General features: G+C 35.3%; 1 protein-coding gene across 1 annotated transcript; it reads left to right on the plus strand.

The window, feature by feature from the left end:
• Window positions 1–5365: 5365 nt before the first annotated feature.
• LOC107477321 (signal recognition particle 43 kDa protein, chloroplastic) lies at window positions 5366–6701 on the plus strand. Its single transcript, XM_016097309.3, is given in 2 exon segments — window positions 5366–6145; window positions 6147–6701. Coding segments are annotated over 2 exon segments (1092 nt in total). The 5' UTR covers window positions 5366–5537; the 3' UTR covers window positions 6631–6701.
• Window positions 6702–16655: the final 9954 nt, after the last annotated feature.

Raw genomic sequence — 16655 nt, forward strand, 5'->3', positions numbered from 1 at the left:
GAAAGAGTGAAGGGGCCAAAGTGAAAAGTGAGGTCTTGCTTGATGGGGCCACCATTGCGGAACTCATTGGAAGGAGTAATCATCCAGAAATCCAGGGTTCATTAGGCTGAAGGCTAATCCATCCAAGAATGTTACTTTCACTGTTTTCACATGAGTATTGGTATTTATCATCCACCTGAAACTAACATAAATAACTACACAAAAAAACAAATCATTTACACATTCACAGGTCATTTCTAAGTACTTCTCCTCGAAATTGAGAGTTGCTTGGTTTCGTTAAGAGAACAGCTTCAGGATAAGCCAGGGTTTGTCCCAATTTTCTATCTCTCATTGTTGGCATGGTTCTTTGTCTTGTACTAGATAGAGCCATATAGTTAAACCTATCTTTCAGGAGATTATAAACAAATCTAATTTGAACAACCTCAGAGCCCAACAAATGGTATCAGAACCGATGGTAACCTAACTAATGCTATATAATATTAATGCTTTCACTTTTATTATGATTGTTGTTGTAACATTTTTTTTTTCTAATGCATTGTACTCATTTCATTTTAGAAAAGGCTAAAGAGGGAAAAACAACATGCAGGCAGCATAATCTTCTAATTTTGTAGTCAAGCTTAATTAAAAAAGTCAACAACAACAGGTGAATTAATAATAAACTAAATTAATTAATTTGCTATATTTTATTTTTCTCAGAAAGAAAGCTAAAAAGTACTTAATTAATTGATGTTTTGATATTAACATAACTAGGTTTGAATTTTACTTGTTTTCCGTTGTTGGTGGACAACGGCATCGTTTCATTAACTGTGTCAATACTAGAGGGCTATGTGTGTTTATATGAGCTCTTTTTCTATTATTTATTATTTATATTTTTTATTAATTATTTATTTGACATCATATATTTTTTTAATTGTGATTTTTGTGTATTATTTTTGTTATTATCTTTTTATAATATGACTTCTTGATCTTACTAGAAAAAGTAAATTAAATAAAAATATTATATTTCTTTAGTTTTATTTAAAAATATATTTTGTCTATTTTTATATGTTATTTTTTTAGTAAGTATGTATTAATTTTATTATAAAATTAACTAATAAGTTCTGTTCAAATATCTAAATTAAAATGATAGGATAACATAAAAAAATTATTTAAGTTGACGTCTATTTTAATAAATTTTTATCTAAAAGTTATTTTGAATAGTATAATCCAAACAACATTTATTTTATTAAAATCCATTTTGATACAAAAATGGCCAAACATAAATCATTTTAATACAAATTTTTTTTATCAAAATCAAGTTTGTAAAATCAATTTTATGCAAACAAGTAGTATCAGAGCCCAACAAGTAGTATCAAAGCCGATGGTGACCTAACAAATGCTATATAATATTAGTGCTTTCACTTTTATTATTATTGTTGCTGTAACATTTTTTTTCTAATGCATTATACGCATTTCATTTTAGAAAAGGCTAAAGGAGGAGCAACAACATGCAGGTAGCATTATCTTCCAATTTTGCAATCAAGCTTAATGAAAAAAATCACCAGCAGAAAAATTAATAATGAACTAAATTAAATAATTTGCTAAGTATTATTTTTTCAGAAAAGAAGCTAAAAAGTACTTTAGTAATTGATGTTTTGACTTTAACATAACTGGGTTTGAATTTTACTTGTTTTCAGTTGGTGGTGGACAACAGCATCGTTTCAGTGACTTTGGCAATACCGAAAGGCTATATGCGTATTTGGATTACAGTTTACAAACGGAGGGTTATGTATATGTATGTTTGGATTATAGTTTACCGACTCCGGTAATCAGCAGACGGAGTGAAGTCGACAATTGGCTGCAGACCCCAATCTCGCAGACGACTAGTGCGGCGATTACTCCATTGTTGTATCCATTCGTCATGAATCCCGTGCCAGTCATATAGCTGTACTCCCTGAGGAGTATAGCAATACGTGTTAACTGGTATGACTTGTGTTGCCAGAGGAGGAACTGTGCATATCCGTACTAGCGAACCACTGGGTCCGTAGGATGCCATTCAACACAGTCGAATGACACCAATGGCCCCACAGTGTCACAGACATCAAGGTGTGCGTGTAGTTGGCAGGAATGATGATGTCGACATACGGCCTCCAGAAAAACTACAAAATATTCTGAGGGGCATTAGCTTATTAATAATACCGTAAATTATAACAGAAAACCTCAAGACCCAGACTCACCTCTTCCATAAACTCGATTTTATGCCTAATAGACACCTGAGTCATAGACAGGATGATGACTCCATCTGCAACACAGAACATTATTTACATAGTTTTAATTACATCTTGCCAATAAATCATAAATAATATACAAGTCAAATTCTAATAAAATAATGACGGTTACCTGCATGCCACTAGTATCTCAGCCGGCACAAGCTGTTGTCGGGGAATCGGCGCCAGCCACTGCATACGCTCCCACGCCCAAGCAAACAACAAATCAAGTTGGCCATACCGTGATGTACGACACAGTGACCTGTAAAGGTGCGTGAGATAAGTTCACCCCAACCGTAATTGCCGATCTGATCAAAACTCTGGAGCCATGGTAGAAAATTTGCGTGGGCCGTCGACTTATCCACAAAGAGTGTGGTACCCAACAGATAGAAGATGTGACACCTAACATAGCGCATAACAGACTCCCATGTGTCCAAAGGATATGTGTCTCTAATATGGCAAATCCATGAAAGATTTATTAGCTCTTGGAAGAACGGCTCACGTGGGGTTTGCTGCCGAATATCGCGAGGCTCTGGGTGACCAAGAAGTCGTGACTGCTATCGGTCCAACTAGTCACAACCTCTCCATTGATCGCTAGGCCGAATATGTGTAATACGTCCTCCAGTGTCACTGTAACCTTACCCACTGGCATTACAAACGTATGTGTCTCCGGCCACCACCTTTCCACAAAAGCAGCTAGTATCGCCAAATGTCCTCTGATCACTCAAACTCTCGAAAACTGGTAGAATTCGGTGGTTCGTAAGGCTTGGTCAACCTCTGGATGCTACGTCTCTGGCTGATCAAACTTACAGGGCAGAAGATTCTTGTTAGCCTGATAAAGTTCAGCCACAAAAGGAATTAGTTTAATAAATAACAAAAAGAATAAATTAATAACTTCTTTTAACAGAAAATAAAATAAATAATAATTACAAAAATTTAAATTTCTTATTATTCACATTTATATTCATTATTAATTGCACTATAACATATAATTATATATTATTGGCTAACAAAATATATCTTTATAATAATAATATTGATGTTGAAACAAAAAATAAAAAATAAAAAACCACATAAAATTCGAATCTTTTATGTATAAATGTTTTTATTATTTATCAATTTAATCATTAAAATTTACATAACATAACAATAATCACAATATTATACCAGAAAATTAAAAAAAATGTGTCTTATTTATTAAGTTAAAAATTAACAAAAATATCATATTCTAATAAAAAATAAAAAGAATAATATTCATTAATTTTAATAATTATTAAAAATATAAAATATCATATTCTAATAAATAATAAAAAAATATATACATAATAACAACACAAGAATAAAAAAAACAGCATAAGATTAATTTCAAAAAAAATATTATTAATTATATTTTTTATATTAATATTTAATAGTACATTTAGAATAATATTATCCAAATAAATAATAACAAACTACTAAATTAATGTTAACCAAGTAAATACTAATAAATTAATAAAAAATAACAAACTTACATAATTAGAATGTCCTAAATAATTGATAACATAATCTTCAGAAAAGTATAATTACATACTATTTTAAACATTCTAATCTCACTCTCAATTTTCAGTTAACGTATAAAACATTGAAAAATATCAAATCTGCATAGTATATTTTTCATACAAAAAATATCATTTTTTTGGAATTAATTTTTACTAATAGTATTGTCTCTATCCATTTCGTAAAATAATCAATAACGACAATTAAAAATTTAATCTGTCTTGAGGCTAATGGAAAAGACTCGAAGATGTCTAGCCTCTACTTGTTAAAGAGCCGGCTTATCTCTAGTATATATTACATGATCATACTTGTATATATTACATTATCAGGTTTCAATCCATGATCCTGCATCTGTTTTAAGAGACCAAATAGTGTTTTTCCTATCTAGCTGCTTCAGTGAACCGTGGATGAGAACAGCATGGCAAACCAAATCTATATTGATTCCTCTTTGAATCATCTCAGAAGCAGCACTCAACGCCTCCACCAATCTACCTTCCTGGCAATAACCATGTAGAAGTGCGCTATAGCACATCTCGTTTAATTTACGGTCCTGTTTGTGTAGAACATCAACAAAATTTTTAGCATCTGAAACCCTGCCAGCAGAACAAAGGCCACTGGTAAGAGGTCTGTAGGTATATGTGTCCGGAACAAGGCCTTTCTGAAGCATCTCATCAAGTAATTCAAACGCCTTGTCAATTTTACCACTCCTACAATACCCTTCAATCATAACATTATATGTTACCTCATTTGGGGTGATTTTCTTTTCCACCATTTCAACAAAAAGTTTGGATGCTTCAGCCATATTATTTGCAGTTTGCACTGCAAAACCCAGAAATAAGCGCAGTGAAGGTATACACATTTGGGGCATACAGTTGGAATGCTTTTCGTAGTTGTAGATCTTTGCAATATCTACTAATCAACGGCGTAAAGGTTGTCACGGTAGGCTTCAAACCTTTATTGATCATCCGAGCGAACAAAGACTCGGCGGCACTCAAATGTCCAAACATGCATTGGCCATTTATCATGGAGTTGTATGCATATACAGTTTCTGCTATGCCAGCCTCTATCATTCTATCAAAATAACATACCGCGTGCTTTCTTAACCCATCTACTACCCCAATTCAATCATTTCATTAAAAAGCTGCAATCCAGCCGAACAAGTATAAGAGTCAGGTCCAATATCCACGTTCACCGACTCATCAAACAATTCCAAAACTATTATAAACCTTCTAATTCTTAATAAACCATTCAAAAGCGCCCTCAGTACTCACAATTAAAACGGGTCAATAGTGACTCCATATTTTTACACTTCCATTCATGTGTATCTAATAATAGAAAAGAAGAAAAAAAAAACAACTGATTCATATATCGCGATACTGCAGTGTCTATTTTAATAAATATAATTTTGTTTTATTTAAAATAGAAAAGAAGAAAAAATAAGTAACAGGAATTACTTAATATTCATATATCACTATACTGCTATATTTATTTTAATAAATATCTATCTTTGATTTTTTTTAAAAAAAAATTACATGCCAATCACTTAAATTTTTTTAGTGTCTTTTTTATATTTTTTATTTTTAGAAAAATAAACTAGAACACTCTTAAGTCTTATCCAATGGAAATCATGGACTGGATGTAATTCCTTATCTTCTTCCGACACTCCAAACCCCTTGCTCCTACACTCAACTCACCATGCCACTGCCACATATTCAACAAACCACCGTAAACCAATTACACCATTAACCACCTTTAATGGAAGCTGTTTTATTCGCCGCTAATCCAGCTTCTCACCTCAAACTTCTTCCCACTCTCAAACAACCCTTCTCTTCCACCAACCACCTCCCCTTCCGCCACAAAACCAACCACGTCCACCTCCCTCCTCTCTCCGCACTCCAAAACCAGAGCCAGCCAACTCCCACCGAAGATGAATCCTACGGCGAGGTCAAGAAAATCATCGGAAGCAGAGCCCTCGAAGATGCCACTGGAATGGAGTACCTCATAGAGTGGAAAGACGGTCATGCCCCTTCTTGGGTCCCCTCTGACTTCATAGCCAAAGACGTCCTCTCCGAATACGAGTCTCCCTGGTGGACCGCAGCTAAGAAAGCCGACCACGACGCACTCCGTCAAATCCTCGACTCCGATGATGGTCGGGACGTCAACGCCGTCGACTCAGACGGCCGCACTGCCCTCCTCTTCGTCGCTGGACTGGGTTCTGAGCCCTGCGTCCGCCTCCTCGCGGAGTCCGGCGCCGATGTCGACCACCGCGACAACGCCGGCGGCCTCACCGCTCTCCACATGGCGGCGGGTTACGTGAGGCCCGGCGTCGCGAAGCTTCTCCTGGACCTCGGTGCGGATCCGGACGAGGGAGCTTCTGAAGGCGACGCCGAAAGGGAATCCGATGCAGTTTGGGAGGAGGATTGGGTTGGAAGGGGTGGTTAGGGTTTTGGAAGGCGCGGTTTTCGAGTTCGCGGAGGTGGAGGAGATTATTGAGCGGAGGGGGAAGGGTGAGAATTTGGAGTACCTTGTGCGGTGGAAGGATGGTGGCGCCAACGAGTGGGTGAAGGCGAGGTTTGTGGCGGAGGATCTGGTTAGGGATTACGAAGCTGGCCTTGAGTACGCGGTGGCGGAGGCTGTGCTTGGGAAAAGGGTCGGCGATGAAGGGGGACCAGAGTTTTTAGTTAAGTGGGCTGATATGGATGAGCCCACTTGGGAGCCTGAGGAGAATGTGGATCCTGAACTCGTTAAGGAGTTTGAGTTAAGTAGTAATGGTCAGGTCCAAATTAGTAATGGGCCTATTCCGAGTAATGGGCCTGAAGTGGTGTTTTCGAATCAGGACAGCCTGTGATTGGCATTATTGTTTTGTTTCTAAAATTACATGATCTAATAATGCAAATTTTACTAGTTGCTTTGCTGAAACTACAACCATATTCATATTTGTTTAAATTTTATCTAGATTTTGAAAGAGTATGACGTTAGATGTTCAGAACTTTAGACTTTAGACCACAAATTAATCAAAAACGAAAAAGAATTAGAAAAGAAAAATATGAACAGCTGTTTGACAGCTCATCGAGAAGGAATTTGTGTTGCCGGTATTGGTGGTTTCTGACTTTCTGCGCTCTGCTCAATAAAAAAAAAGGGTTCATCTACAGATTTTTGTCTTTATTGAATTTGCTGTGGAGACATGTTGTTTATGTATGGCTGGAACCAGGTAGCTCTCAGGAAGCTAAGGAGGCTGATCGAAGGGCTGGGTGAGCCGGCTGATAGTTTGATTTAGAATGGGGTTCTCATTTTAGAGGGTCCCGTTAGCTAGCGCTTGTTGGCCACGAGAAAAAAAATAAATTCACCACCATGTACTCATACATGACTACACTTATTACTCTAGGGCCTGGTTCTGAAGAAACAATGAGCAACTACTAAAACATCAACGTTATCACATGATACAATAAGAATATTAGTCGATGATAATAATAATAATAATAATAATAATAATAATANGCGATTTGCTAAAATTACACTCCCTTCTCATCTATTTCATAAATGTATATTCTCCTCTTTTCTAACTTTTAAAAAACCTTCCCTTTAAAATATTTTAAATTCTTTGTGTTAACTAATATTAACTTTATCTATTTTTAAAGAAAAAATAAATTATTTTTTGAAAAAAATCCCCATTAACAAAAATTTTATTTTTTATCATTAAATTTTGCTTACCAAAATAGTCTTTTAATAAATTAGTTTTTTTATTGATTAAATTGTATTTTTATTAAAATAATTTTAAAAAAATTCATAATTAAATTACTTTTTTTCTAAGATACCTACCCTTCAAAAAATTTTTTAATTATTAAATTATAATTTTACTAAAGTTTTTGTTAATAATTATTTTTATATTTTACTATTAATTTTTTGAAATATATATATTATTTTAGTAGTAAATAAAAAAATCTTATCACTGTTAATATATATAACAATTAATATATGTTGATATTAAAAAATGCACTAACTAAAATTTTTTATTTCATGATAAAATAATATATATAGATATCGAAAAATTAATAGTAAAATATAAAAAAATTGATAACAAAAATTTTGGTAAAATTATAATTTAATAAAAAAAAATTATTAAAGGGTATTTTTGAAAAAAATTAATTATTAAGTTTTCTAAAAGATACAATTAAATCAATAAAAGAATTATTTATTAAAGAATAATTTGGTACTAAAAATTTAATGATAAAAAATAAAATTTTTACTAATGGGTAATTTTTTAAACACTAATTTTTTTCCCTTAAAAAATAAATAAAGTTAACATCAGTTAACACAAAAAGTTTAAAAGACATCAAAGTGGAGGTTTAGAATTATCTAAAATTATTTATTAAATATATTATAACATAAACTATCTAAAAAGATACACCAAATTAACGAATATCACATGGATCATAACATATACTCTAAATTGTCACGATATTTCAAATAAAAAGAATATCAATACAAAGAAATCAATAAATATAACTAAAATAAAGAGCAATAAAGAGACACACAAAAAAATAATAAAGAGAATCAATAAAGGCATTAACAAATAAACCACATACATGAACAATGTATATATTAATTGTGGATCACAAAAAAAACTATATATATAATATATATTATATATATAAAAACCACATACACAAATAATGTATATATTAATTATGAAAAAAAGACAATATATATATGAATTGAAGTATACATAACAAAATAGAATATTACAAAATAAAATTATAGTAAGATTATTTAAAAACAACGTAAAGATGACACATCTTTTTTGTTAATCAGAAGCTAAAAGAAGAAAAAGTATGCGCCTAATAAGAAGCAATTAAATAAATAAAAATTTAAAAAAAATAAAAAAATGAAATGTATAAATAAAGATAAAACAATAAAAATTAAATAAATTATAAAAATTGTACCTTAAACACGAAAGAAAGAGAAAGAGAGGAAAAGAGGGAGGGAGTGACAGAGAGAGAAAAGAGAGCAAATGAATAAAAATTATTTGATCTTGTATAAATAGATGATATTAAGAAAAATAAACTAATTAAATTAATTCATATATTTCGTTATCATATTTATTATTTATTAAAAAATTTGATATTTACTCCAATCAAATTAAATAATTAATATAATTAACCAAATTAATTAATTGATATAATTAATTATAATTAATCAATTCATATAAATTATAATAAATAGTGAGATTTGAATGTCTAATCAAATTAATTAATTGATATAATTAATTATAAATTTATTTAGAAAAATATAAATTGGTTATTAATAACCGGTGCCATTATTATATAATTATCATATTATTATTATTATTATTATTAAAATAATTAAAAATATTTTCGATTGATAATTGATAAGTAGTTTAATAATGTATTAAATATTAATTTTATATAACTATAATAAAGATATTTTTTAAATTAGTATAATTATGCATTATTACTTAAATGTTAATTATAGTATAATTATAATAAAAATATTTTTATAAAATAAACTTAGAAGAGAAAATAGTGCATTCATTTTGGCGAAAAAATAGATTCATGAGGAATCAACACCTTACTTCCATTAGTTGAGGAAAAACCCAGTTTTAGTATATTAAGTAAATAACACCCAAAACTTACCTCAATACTATGCTCAAAACCAACAAACCCAGCTGCATCTAATAACCTTATCTTTTTTTTTCTTCTTGGAATAACCTTATGTTAACCCCATGGGGTTAGCAGTTTCACTATAAGGACAGTTTTCCTTTTGATCCATTTCCCTTCTACGTTTTTTTACTCGTTTTTTTTTTCACCACTTCTTTACTTTTGACTTGAATAAAATATTTTTCAGTCCACTACTAACACGGACCAAATGCTCTCAACAAAGTGTATCATTGGGCCCGGGGAATACAAAGTCCACAGCAACCCATCGTTACGTTGCACAGGTGTTATATGTGTCCCCGTAAGAGCTGCCTTCAGCCAGCCATCAGCCATCAAGGGCTCCTATGCAACAAATTTGTCAAGCCGCCTCCCCCCAGCCTCGACACTATAACCACGTGTCATTCACGAACTAAAGCAGAGAAAATATACGGATCTCTGTATGCTTTTTCACTAATACACTATAATTCTCCTAAAGAAAATCATCGGAAAATGTTATTGTATTTAGTTTGGCATTTTCCATCCAAGCAGCAAGCAAGTGATATATATACCAAAAGCACCCTCAATTTGAATTATCAAATTACTGATACAAATATTTTTTAAATTTACCAACGATAAAAATATTTTAAAATGTGAAAAAAATTGAAAATATATAATTTTTTAATAAATGATAAATGAATTTTGTATTTAGCAAAATATTTGTTTTTTTATTTTAAATTGTGAAAAAATATTTAAATAACTATTTAAAAATTTATGCAATAAAAGGCCAAAATTCAAAGTTTAATTTTTTTTGTTTTTTAGAAATGATTATGGTCATTGAGAAAAAATACAAAAAAATTCATTTAATATAAAATCACAATTTTTTTAAATATATTTTTATTTTTTATTTAAAAATATATATTTAATTTAAATATTTTTATTACAGTTTAAAATATTTTGAGAATTTTTTGTTTGTTAATAAATTAGAAGATATTTTTGTCTATCATAATTGCTATCATTTTTTTGTGACTTAAAAGAAAACAAACAACAAAAAAAAATAAAAATAAACAAAAAACTGCTTAAGAAAGACAATCTCGCTGAATACTACTCTCAAACTCTTTTTAAGACAACGGAAGCTCCATTTGAGGAGAAAGAATCCTCATTGCAGTCTTTGCCATGATTTCTGCTACTATGTTTGCATCTCTCAAGATCAACCGGAGATCAGCACGTCATTTCCAAGACATGATATCTCGAATCTTTAACACCAAAGGATCAATAAAATCAGAACAATCCTGTAAATTATTGACAATAGCGAATGCCTCCACATAGTCTGCCTTACATATAATGTCTCTTTGCCCCCAAGTCCCATGCTAAAAGAAAGCCTCTTCAAATAGCAAACAACTCTCATTGAAAAATGTTACGACTATCAATTGTTCCCAGACAGTCTCGTTGCAACCTTTCCTTCCAATCTCTGCTAACACAAGCCCCCGAACACCATTGTCAGGATAGCTAGTATCATAATTAATCTTAAAGGTACCCACTGAGGGAAATCCAAGAGCCACTAATGGTGAAGGGTATAGACAATTTTTACAAGTCAAAAATATTTCGGAGCTCCTTTTTCAAGGACAAAGCCATACCAGTCACCTTGTCTATGGTCTAATGATCGTGACTCGTGAGGATGAAAGATCTCGTTATTCCTCGAACGCCAAAACCACCAAAGACCAGAAAAGAATCTAAAGGGGCGTTGTTTGCTATTATGTACGAACCAACTCATTAAATCCACTAGTTGACCGGAGATCCCCAAAGCTTGCCAAACTAGCTGGGCTTTTGGACAATTCCGAATGAAATGTAAAACCGATTCTTGACATGAAAAATATCGTGGACAGCTATCCGTGTGTAAAATCCCATCCTAAAACGAAATGCAGCAGTAGGAAAAGCCTCCCAAAGACATAGTCAGGCCAAAAATTTGTGCTTTTTTAGAACAAGTTGACGCTAAAGCCAAAGCAAATTACCACAATCCTCCCAACTAAACATCTTTTTACTAACCCACAAATAACCGAGCATCATAAACCTTTAAAGCCACACCAGTCCAACACCAACCGACCTCTGAACCAGCTTGAACATTCGGATTGTAAGAGTTAATGTTATTTTGCAGAGACTATTCAAAGAAGAATAGATATTCTCACGATTTTACTGTCTAGATGACTAAGATCCAAGATCCTTAGATCCGAATAAAAAATATGAACATAATCCATCTCATGACACAGTCGTCCCTCTCTTCTCCGTTTAGAAAATCAAAAGTTCTGTTCTAAATTTCCAATGCACCAAATAAATCCCTCATTCAAGATGTTAGAGAATCATTAGAATCAATTTAGATCAATTAGTATCGTCTAGTATATCTGTATATTAATTGTATGATTCTATCCCTATATTGCTCTGATTCATTTACCACCTATAAATACTCCTTGTATATTGTACATTTGATCACAACTCACTAATACACTTTTCATATTACTCTCTTAGCCTGTTGTTTCTAACATGGTATCAAGAGCCTAAAGTTCTTTTTTTTTTCAATGAAATTCTGTTCATAACCTCCTTGTTTTTCTCTTCCGACAGTGCCTCTTCGTTCTCGTTTTTCGATCTGTTTTTTACGCTTTGGTTCATCACCCCTGGCATCATCGTATTCTTCGTTTTGTCAGCTTTCCAACGCCGCCAAGATCGCCTCCAGACGCCACCGGACGCGCCTGCACGCGCCGCCGAAAATTTGCTGCTCACCTCCATTGTCTCCTTCCAGAAACTTCAGCAGCCATTGATCTTGGTGCAGATCCATGCTCTTGGTGCTGCCACGTGTCACAACGAAGGCCTCCTTGGCATCTGCTGACCCACGCACGACCCGACCCTGACCCGCGTTCCACGTCACCGCCAGCGTGTTCCTGTCACTCCTCTCCAGTGCTGCCACGTGTCATTGTCTCGCTGACGTGGCGTTGACGTCACTGCTGACGTGGCCTTTACGTGGCAGACAAGCGGGACCCTCCCTAAAATTTTTGGTGAGCTCTTTCCGATTCTGCACGCCGATTTCTCATTTTCTGCTCCGAAATTACCATTTTGTCTCATCTCTTTGATCTTTGTGACTACTATCATGGAAACGCCAGATGTTTTTGCTGCCACCGACAGAAAGAGTAAAATCTGTCGAAACTGTAACTGTTTTGGGCACTTCTTCCCCGAGTGTCCTTCTATTGAATGTCGCACATGCCACCAGAAAGGTCATATTAGCTACCATTGTTCACAGGTGTTCTGCCGTTATTGCAAGCTCTTGGGACATTTAATTACTGCATGTCCTACTCGCCCACCACATCCTGATCCACTCAACTCGTCTTCTGTCTCTCTTTCTGATATTGCATCTCTTCTTCAGCGTCTTCTCTCTGTTTCTGGTAATACCCCTGCTTCTTTGTCCACCCCTCAAGGTACTTCTAAATGATACTTTGACTCGGGTTGCTTTAATCACATGTCTCTGTTGCGTAATATTTTCTCGTCCATGTCTACCACTACAAATGGACCTTCTGTCAATACTGCAAATGGCTCCATCTTGCACGTAACACACAAGGGTTCTATATCCTAGTCAACTCTTAATCTTCCTGATACTTATTATATTCCCAAATTAAACTTCAATCTTATTTCTGTTGGACAACTTGTTGATCTGGGTTTTGAAGAAACTTTTTCTGTTTCTGCTTATCGTGTACAGGATCCTTGGACGGGACAAATCATCGGGACTGGACGTAAGGTCGGAAGGTTGTTTGAACTCGAGAATCTTTGTATTCCTCCTGTACCAAATCCCTGTGCTGCTTCTTCTCCCTCTACCCTCCACTTATGGCATAAGCGTCTTGCCCACACCTCCTTAGGAAAACTGCGTCCTCTTGTATCTCAAGGTACTTCTAAATGATACTTTGACTCGGGTTGCTTTAATCACATGTCTCTGTTGCGTAATATTTTCTCGTCCATGTCTACCACTACAAATGGACCTTCTGTCAATACTACAAATGGCTCCCTCTTGCACGCAACACACAAGGGTTCTATATCCCAGTCAACTCTTAATCTTCCTGATACTTATTATATTCCCAAATTAAACTTCAATCTTATTTCTGTTGGACAACTTGTTGATCTGGGTTTTGAAGTAACTTTTTCTGTTTCTGGTTGTCGTGTACAGGATCCTCGGACGGGACAAATCATCGGGACTGGACGTAAGGTCGGAAGGTTGTTTGAACTCGAGAATCTTTGTATTCCTCCTGTACCAAATCTCTGTGCTGCTTCTTCTCCCTCTACCCTCCACTTATGGCATAAGCGTCTTGCCCACACCTCCTTAGGAAAACTGCGTCCTCTTGTATCTCAGGGTGTTTTAGGTCAAGTTCCAAATGAATCTTTTGATTGCATTTCTTGTCAAACTGTCAAACAACTTGTTTTATCTTTTCACAATAATTTATCTCTTGCTTGCTCTCCTTTTGATCTCATTCACTCTGATGTTTGGGGCCCCTCTCCTACTACCTCTATGGGCGGAGCTCGATACTTTGTCGTTTTCATTGATGATTATTCCCGTTTTACTTAGGTTTATTTGATGACTAATTGCCATGAGTTACCTCACATCTATATCAACTTTGCTACTATGATTAAAACTCAGTTTTTCAAGGTCATTAAGGTTTTTCGACGTGATAATGCTATGGAATACCGTGATTCCAAACTCTTAGCCTTTCTCGCAGAACATGGTACTTTGTCTGAGTTTTCTTGTCCTGGTACATCTCAACAAAATGGTAGAGCTGAACGCAAACACCGTCACATTCTTGACTCTGTTCGTGCAATGCTCCTTTCTTCTTCGTGTCCTGAGCGTACTTGGGGTGAAGCTGTTCTTACTACTGTTCATGTTATTAATAGACTCCCTTCTTCTATTCTTGGTAATGTTACTCCCTTTAAGCGTCTTTATCATACCTCCCTAGACTATAGTTCCCTTCAAGTTTTCGGTTGTGTATGTTTTGTTCTTCTTCAGCCTCATGAACATAGTAAACTTGAACCTCGGGCTCGTATGTGTTGTTTTCTTGGTTATGGCACTGAACACAAAGGTTATCGTTGTTGGGATCCTTTCTCTAAACATATTTGTATATCTCGTCATGTTGTCTTCTGGGAGCACCACATATTTTCTCGATTTTCATCCTTTGAGTCCATTCCTACTACTCAGTCACCTTTGTTTACTAACCCCAATGTTAATCTTTTTCCTAGTGATGATTCTACAGAGTCTATCTCGAGTGACCTTCCACAGCCTCCTGTTCTCCGCCTTCTCCATCTCCCGATGATTCCAGACCGGACGATGATCGTGCTTCTACCGTCATGCCTCCTCCTCCTGCTCGTTCTTCTAGGGTAAGGAATTCACATCCTCATCTTCTTGATTACCATTGCTTTTCTACTATTCTTCATCAACATGAACCTAAGACATTCAGAGAAGCCTCCTCAAATCCAAATTGGCAACAAGCAATGCAGGAAGAAATACAGGCACTTGACAAAGCCCACACTTGGGATTTGGTTGATCCTCCTTCTGATCAGGAAGTTGTGGGCAGTAGATGGGTATACATGATCAAGACTCACTCTGATGGCTCTATTGATCGTTATAAGGCCCGTTTGGTTGCTCAAGGTTGTATGCAAGAGTATGGTATTGATTATGAAGATACTGTTGCTCCTATTGCTCGTCTTATGTCTGTTAGAGCTCTTCTTGCTATTGTCGTGGTTAAAAAATGGTCTCTCAGTCATATGGATGTGAAGAATGCATTTCTTAATGGGAATTTGAAAAAGAAAGTCTATATGATACCACCTCCAGAATACCCTTGTCCTTCTAATAAGGTTTGTCTCCTTCGCAAGGCACTTTATGGACTTAAGCAAGCTCTTCGTGAATGGTGTGACAAGTTCAGCACTACCATATGCAGTCTTGGCTTTACTTCTAGCCCTCATGAGAATGCCCTCTTCATTCATAAAAGCGAACGTGTAGTTGTTCTTCTACTTTTGTATGTTGATGACATGATCATTACTGGAGATGATGTTGATGGTATCTCTGATCTCAAGACCTCACTTCACCGTACCTTTGAGATGAAAGATCTTGGTTCTCTCAGCTATTTTCTTGGTCTCGAGGTCATCTCCACCGATGATGACATCTATCTCTCTCAGGCTAAGTATGCTTCAGATCTTCTTGCTCACGCTGGAATTACAGATAATCGCAGAGTCCACTCCTCTTGAGCCTAATGTTCGATTTACCCCTATGGATGGCACTGTTTTGGATAATCTGACTCTCTATCGATAGTTAGTTGGCGGGTCTCGTCTACTTGACTATCACCCGACCACACATCACCTATCTGGTTCATGTACTTAGCCAGTTCTTGTCAGCTCCTCATACTACTCACTATGCGGCAGTTCTTCGTATTCTTCGCTACATCAAAGGCACTCTATTTCATGACCTTTTTTCTCTGCTCATTCTTCTTTTTCTCTTCAGGCTTACTCCGATGCTGATTGGGCTGGTGATCCCACTGATCGTTGTTCTATTACTGGTTACTGTTTGTTTCTTGGCGACGCTCTCATTTCTTGGCGTGCTAAGAAGCAAACATTCACTGCTCGCTCAAATACAGAAGCTGAGAACCGTGCCATCGCTGACACTACTGCTGAGGTTATCTCGGTTCGTTGGCTTCTTGAAGATCTGGGTGCTCCTCAGTCGTCTCCTACTGATATTTTTTGTGATAACCGCAGTACTATTCAGATTGCCCATAATGATGTGTTTCATGAACGCACCAAACACATTGAGATTGATTGTCACTTTGTTTGGCAATGTATCCTTATTGATGCTGTTCGTCTCATTGTTGTTGGAACACTAGATCAGACTGTTGATATCTTCACGAAATCTCATCACCCGACACGTTTTCGGACTTTTCGGCGGCGCGTGGCGGCGCGTCTGGCAGCAGATGGCGTTGGTTTTGATTGCGTTGGTATCACGGCGACAAGATGAACAAGATGGTTATGGGGGTGACGAACCAAAGCGTCAAAAAGGGAACGAAAAAAGAGGCCAAAGAACACTGCCGGAAAGGAATAAAATAGTGGGGCTATGAACTAATATTCATTGAAAAGAAAGACCTAAGCTCTTGAATAGACAACTTGAATAGACACACAAATCCTTTCCCTCAGTTTAGTCTCTTGTTTC

The sequence above is a fragment of the Arachis duranensis genome, chromosome 3 (genome assembly GCF_000817695.3).
Source record: "Arachis duranensis cultivar V14167 chromosome 3, aradu.V14167.gnm2.J7QH, whole genome shotgun sequence".
In the NCBI taxonomy this organism is placed as follows: domain Eukaryota; kingdom Viridiplantae; phylum Streptophyta; class Magnoliopsida; order Fabales; family Fabaceae; genus Arachis; species Arachis duranensis.